Raw genomic sequence first — 6,631 nt, forward strand, 5'->3', positions numbered from 1 at the left:
TAGCTGCAGCATAAAAAAATCAAACGTGACTGAACAGACAAAAAGTGCTTAATTTTTGTAGCAAATTGGTAAAATGTCTACGTTTTAAAAAGTTGACAGTGCAGACATGTAATGTCATTTTAACTTGACTTCATCAGGAACAGGTAGACCTTTCACTGCTGCCACAGCGTTCTCCACCATCCGCTCCACCATCTTTCTAATGGTTGCGAAGGTGTTGGTGCCAACGTGGGGCGTTATCAGCACGTTGGGGAGGCTGAGGAGAGGGTGATCCCTGCGCAAACCAAGCAGGCGACGTCAGTCCTTCCTCTGGGCTTTGAGGTTTTACAATCAGCTAAAAGATATTATGTTAGGAGTGATGAACAGGTGTGTTTACCTGGGTAAAGGTTCAGGGTGAGTCACATCCAAAGCTGCTGCTCGAATCGTTCCGGTCCGCAGAGCTTCAACTAAAGCGTCCTGATCCAAGACCAGACCTGACAGAAAAAACAGCTTAGCATTATGGGTAAAAAACCAGCTGGGACAAATTTAAACTCAGATTGATTTCCACCTCTGCAGACGTTGACGAGAGTCGCCGTGGGTTTCATGATGGACAGCTCTCTGTGGCCGATCAGGCCCGTGGTCTCGGGGGTCAGGTTGACCACCAGCACGACAAAGTCGGACTCTTTCAGCAGGTCGTCCATGTTCTTGCAGTAAGTCGCCCCCACAGCCTGCTCATCTTCAACACTCCTGAGCAACACCAGGATAAATAAGCCTTGTTTTTAATATAGCCAAAGCTAACTAACTTATAGGTGTTTTACAGATATCGAGCTAAAATTGGTGTGGTAGTAGCCGAGAGTCGTTTCCTTCAAGGAATGCCATGCCTTTAATTCTGTGTGTATTAAAACTTTTGATGTCAATAAATGTATACACACTTCTGAGCAGACAGTACTGCATTCTGGGTAGAATCTTTGCGATCCACACCATTCCCTTTTCACTTTCACCTTCTGTTTCTGTTGTGATACAGGATCCTCATGTTGAAGCCTTTGCTTCTCTGTGCGATTCTGTAACCAATGTCTCCCATTCCGATGATCCCCATAGTTGAGCCTGTGACTTCAACTCCCATCAGGCTTTGTGGAATGAGGGAGGTCTTGGGATCAACGGCGATCATGTGCCCTAGAAAGACACAAATCAAAACACTTTAGTCCATGTTCAGTTTGAACCAGAGAGCGCGTCACAAAAGTGAAACAAATCAAGACGGTAGAAAAAGTTTTTATTGCTCTCACCTTCAACAATCTTCCGGGCTGACGCCACAAGAAGACCCATGGCGATGTCTGCCGTGGCGTCGCTCACCACGCCGGGCGTGTTTGCCACCTTCACGCCAAAACTGTTTATGAGCGGCACGTCCAGGTGGTCAATGCCCACTCCTCCGCTGGCGACCACCTTCAGTGACGGCAGTGATTTCAGCAGCGAAGGTCGGGCTTCAGGGTAATAGTTCCACATGAACATGGCCCGGATGTTTGGGCCGTGCAGGGCGGGGTTTTGTAGGAAGTCTTTGAGGCAGATGAGGTGGAAGTGTTGCTTCATGATGTCAACAACCTCTTCAACGTAACCATCGTTGCCCACCTCTGAGATCAGAGCCCATGGTTTGTCCTCCGCCATTAGCTGTTTGAAACAAAACAAAACAAAAACCATCCGTCAGGGTTTCATCACGGTTGGCTAATTTCACGAGATGTCTAAATTACATAATAAGCAGAGGTGCTAGTGTTTGCTCTTGGACACAGACTAACTTCTAACAAAGTGGTTTAAGGAAGAGCAAGTGCAAATAAGCCACAATGTGAAAACTACTGGAAGGGGAGCTGAGTAACAAGGACTGTCCTGTTAGATGGAACTTATTATTTGACTTACTAAAAATAAAGTTGCTAAGGTAAATCAATTCATGAGATCATATTAGTTAATTAATAAATAAGAACCATATGAAGCTTGAGTGCGAGTATGAACAAGAGTCATTAAAAAAAACTGGGAAAAGGCTGGAGAGTACTCACAAGCTTCTTGTTGTAACTTCCTGTTTGAACCAGGAAGAGCTTCCCAGTGAATGGAGAGGATTTCAAAGTAAGAGCTTGAAAATCTACTGATCGAAGTGACTGAAGCAACCTGGATTATTACTATATTACTAATACTAACATTACTAAGTCTATCAGTACAAATATTAATAGTACACAGAGTGATATAAACAAGTAAAAGAAGTATAGTATGCCCTTTTACCTCCAAAAACGTATCACAAATTATGGTCCAAATACATACAGATCATGTGCTACATGTGACATCGCACGTTATTTTCAAGGTTTGACCAAAATGGCTGTACGTAACTTTATCACTTCTCATCATAATCTGATCGTAGTTTAAAACTCTGACGTAAAAGGTGAGAAATATTCGCATAATTTTTTTTTTATATGTTAAAAGTGTAAGAAAAGCACAGATTTGCACTCAAATATCTACTTGCAATTCCCTCATCAGTAGTTTGCCTTTGGTGTGTTCGTTTAAGCACATTCTTGTTGTGAGTTATGTGTTGAACTGGTCCTGATTGTTAAAGTGAAGTGATATAACTGGTTAACATCTGTCACAACCTGCTCCATCACAGATCAGCTGCACAAACTTCACCACCTCTGGGTTTTCCCTCCGGTATTAGAGACTAAAACTGCTCCGCGTATGAAGTCATTATAAAAAAAACACTTTTAATTTGTCGTGTCAACTTTTGAAAGTGCCATACACATTTACAAATTGAAAATTTTGACTTTTCATATTCAGGTTGTGAAACCAATTGATTTGCAATAATAGCCTTTTTGAGTGGCAGAATGTAAAACACTGGACAAGATATTACTAAATCTATAAGCTCTGCATGAAATTTTACAATAAAAATCACAAACTAAGAATAAAACAAGTAGCATTCTTACATATTGTCCACTTTAATATACTTATTTAGATACATAAATCTAACTAATTGTAAAAATATGGGTGAACCTACCCGTTTATTAGCCAGAGACAGCTGGAACAGTTTCAGTCGCCCTGTAACTCTGAACAGGAGTAAACTGGTATGAACAATGACTGACTGAATGACAAGAACTACTAGTGTAAAGGTTGGACGCACTAACCTAAGTTTGTTATTTCCAGCGTTCCAGATGGAGCGAGCTCTAAACCAGACATGTATTAACGCTTTATCCAAGTTATTTGTACAAATATTCTTTAAAAAACACCTCTTTTAGTTTAAGGTTCAACATGCGAGCTGCACTTATTTTAACTGTAGCTTTTTTTGTTTCATACGTACGGCTTTAGTTGTGTTTACATAAAAATGATCAATTAATTTATCACCATTGCGCTGATTTTAGGCAAATATAAGTTTCTAAAAAGACTAAATGGGAATCTTAATGCAATTTGTGAGATCTGTTCAGCACAATTACTTATTTCTGTTACATCCAGGAGTCACTGAGTAGATTTGGTTCATTTATCTTGAAATGAGTGACTGATAAAAGTCAAACAATAGACATGTATGCAGTTAATGTTTTTATGTGAAATTTTAGAATCCAGCCACACATTTGGACATAACAGCTGTAATACAACAAACAAGATACAACACTTACCTATTCACCTGATAGTAAATGATGACACATCAAATCTGTTACTACCACAGGGGTCACAGGGGTCACCGCGGCGCATGTGTATTTCAAATTACCGTAACTCCTCGCTATTTTGTGCAATTTTAATCATTCAAACTGCCCCTGAAAGCTGTGGAACGGGGCTTTCAGGTGCTTTTACATGTATTACGAGAATGACTGAGTGCGTTTGGGGAGAGGGGAAAAAATGAGCAGCAGCTGCAGGCGGCGTTTGTGTGACCAGTCAAACTTTTAGTGCGGTTTCTTGGGAGTTTAGTTTTAGAGGTATATTCTGTGTAAATAAATCCAAATCTTGTAAATAATAGTTTTAGTATTTTTTTCCTGAAGAGATTTTATTGTGTTTTTGCTATTTTTGCGTGTTTTTCACTGAGTTTTGGTTAGTTTTTGCTACTGTGATTTTTCAACATTTTCTGGACATTTCCTTGTTGGTCGGTTTGTGAATATAAGAGGAAATGTCACTCTGTGCCACAGAACACCTGCGATGTGCGTCATGTGGGTCTCTGTCTTCAGGTGGACAGGAATTGTTTCCGAAACTACCACTGCTAAAATAAAAAACGCCTGGTTATTCACAAATATAACAGCCTGTAAGCTGGACTCAGAAAGCTCCAGACATGTAAAACTGTCTGAGTTGTTGTAAAATAGTTATAATTAATTTTTTGCAATCTCAGAATTGTTCAATCTGCACTTTTCAAGAATCTATTAAAAGAAAGTTGAAGAAAATTCAATTCCGTTTTTGTTCTTTTCCTCTTTATAACACACGGTTTTAGGTATTTAGTTACATAAGAACGGTAAATACGTGACAGATTTTGAAAGTTTTACTTCTCCTGGAAAAAGTGTGTAAATTATTTACACAAAGGGCATTTTTTGACACAATTATTGGCAAAAATAGACAAGAAAGACCAGGCGTTTTAATAAATATATCTATTATTGTGGTGCTTAAATCTTTAAGGAACTTTCATAAAAACACAAACAAAAAGTTAACTTCTAATGCAAGCAGTGCAAATACCTTTATTTGTCTGTGTTGTTGGGCTGGTCTGTGCAGCTTTTTCACTTTAAGAAGTCCAGATGTTGGTGCTGGAGCCCAGAGTTTTGTCACACACCGGACAAAATGGAGACACTGCATTTTGACTGGTGTATAGAAATAAAATTATAGTTAAGGCACACAAGAAAACTGTCCATACAGGACTTTTTTTTGTTCAAAACAAGATGTGATACAGTAAAATCTAACTTGTGACAACTCTAAAAAACAAACAAAAAAATGTGCAGATGTATATGGTGCTGTTCTCACGTTTTTAACAGGAGCTGTTATCAGCCGTGGACCTGGAGAACAAACAAGTGCTTGTTAGGAGAAAGTTAAAGACAGCTAGTAGCTGCTCTTAAATACACTTTGAATGGATTTACATGGCGACTAAAGAGTTTCAGCTTGTTTAGCCTAAACTGTGCAGACCATCGTTTCCTTCTGGTATGAAGACGAGAGGAAGAATTTGTTCGTGTCAGTTTCTAGACAGGCGAGGCTCCAGGGAGCTCAACCTCAGGGATCAAAGGTCAGCAGCAACCCACCTGCACATAAAGTGACAGTACTACTGTAATAGTAATGTAATAGTACTTATTGTGCGAAGGCTGTTCTGCACTTCTTTCTGCATTAACTCGTCCCACAGTTATAAAAGTTATTTCAGGGTATCAAAACATTCAGCTTGTTCAGGACACTCCTGTTATGACTTTTGGTATTGCTATATTTTTGAAATATGCAGCTTTTTCAGCAAACTGTTTTTCTAATACATTAGGATTCTGTGAATTTTTTTAACATCTTACTGTTTTTTTATTTATTTATTATTTAACTACTTCAGCATACATCCACCTAGAGAGTTCATTCAACTTTTAAACAATTCATAAGACATTCATCTATCGCCAATTTATTCAGCTTTTTGATATCTTGAACCGTTCTCCTAAAATCATAGTTTAAGTTTGTTAAAGTTTTGGTATTTGGCTCCTGTCCTGCTGCGTTTCCATAGTAGCTGAATGTTTCCTCTGCAGCTGGGAGACAATTGTAAATGTCCGACTGACGTTTGTGTCTGTGTGTGTTTAACTCATATTCAGCTATTTACAGGTTATTCCAGCCTTTTACGGCTTCTCTTTAGCTTTTATAGGCTTGTGCAGCTGTTCTTGAACAATGACAATCATCCGTCCTGCTTCTCACTGTTCAACAACAGGTGTGATTTACAGCTGCTTTTGTTGCTTTGCTATTTTCCAACTTCATTCTGCTAAATTGTATAATCCCTTCAGCTTCTTTCTGCTATATTCAGCTACAGTTCAGTCGTTTTTCTGCTAGTTTGAGCTTTTTCCCTGCTAATTGAACTGTTAATTTAATCATTTTGACTTTAGTTCAGCAAACATGTGCTCTTTAAGCTTCTGTCCGTACATTTCAGAATTTAGTTCTGGTTTTCAGCTTCTCCTGTGCTCATTTTAGCTGTTGTTTTTGGCTTTTAGCTTCTTTCTGGTCATTTTAGCTTGTTGATTAATTTGCTTTCTTCTACTTTTCCACTCTAATGTAAGTTTTTGGTGATCTGCTGTGGTTCTTTTAGCTTCAACTCATTCATTTTTAGATAATTCAGGCCAAAATTCAGTGTGGTAGTAGCCGAGAGTGATCCTCGACACACACTGAAGGCTAAATATAAATTCAATATGGCCGCCAAAGATCATGCACTGTCCGTGAACAAGCTCCAACTCTACAACTGTGTAATACAATACAACTTTATTTATAAAGCAATTTATTATTAATTTCGTTTTGGGATGTGCAAAGCCTTATGGAGTTACCGTATCTTGTTTCTTTAGCGAAACTAAAACGAATAAGAGACAAATTAGCGAAAGTTTTCTTAACACTAAGCACCGTATTTCTAAACTTGTGTAAATAAAAACTTCATGTCTTCTTACAAACTCTACATCCTTTATCAGTCTTACTCTTTTTCGGTGTTCGCAGACATTTCTTG

At 38.7% G+C, this 6,631-nt stretch overlaps 1 protein-coding gene across 1 annotated transcript; it reads right to left on the reverse strand.

Annotated features, from left to right (window-relative positions):
* Positions 1–61: 61 nt before the first annotated feature.
* On the reverse strand, positions 62–6,631 carry zgc:136493 (uncharacterized protein LOC692276 homolog). The gene is made up of 8 exons (XM_037692868.1): positions 6,603–6,631; positions 4,933–4,964; positions 4,651–4,772; positions 1,260–1,638; positions 978–1,149; positions 545–723; positions 374–470; positions 62–271 (listed from the first exon to the last, which is right to left on the reverse strand). Exons 3-8 carry the CDS (start codon positions 4,765–4,767, stop codon positions 115–117), a joined length of 1,101 nt encoding a protein of 366 aa, XP_037548796.1. The 5' UTR covers positions 4,768–4,772; positions 4,933–4,964; positions 6,603–6,631; the 3' UTR covers positions 62–114.

This window comes from Nematolebias whitei, chromosome 19 (genome assembly GCF_014905685.2).
Source record: "Nematolebias whitei isolate Nwh7 chromosome 19, NemWhi1, whole genome shotgun sequence".
Lineage (NCBI taxonomy): Eukaryota > Metazoa > Chordata > Actinopteri > Cyprinodontiformes > Rivulidae > Nematolebias > Nematolebias whitei.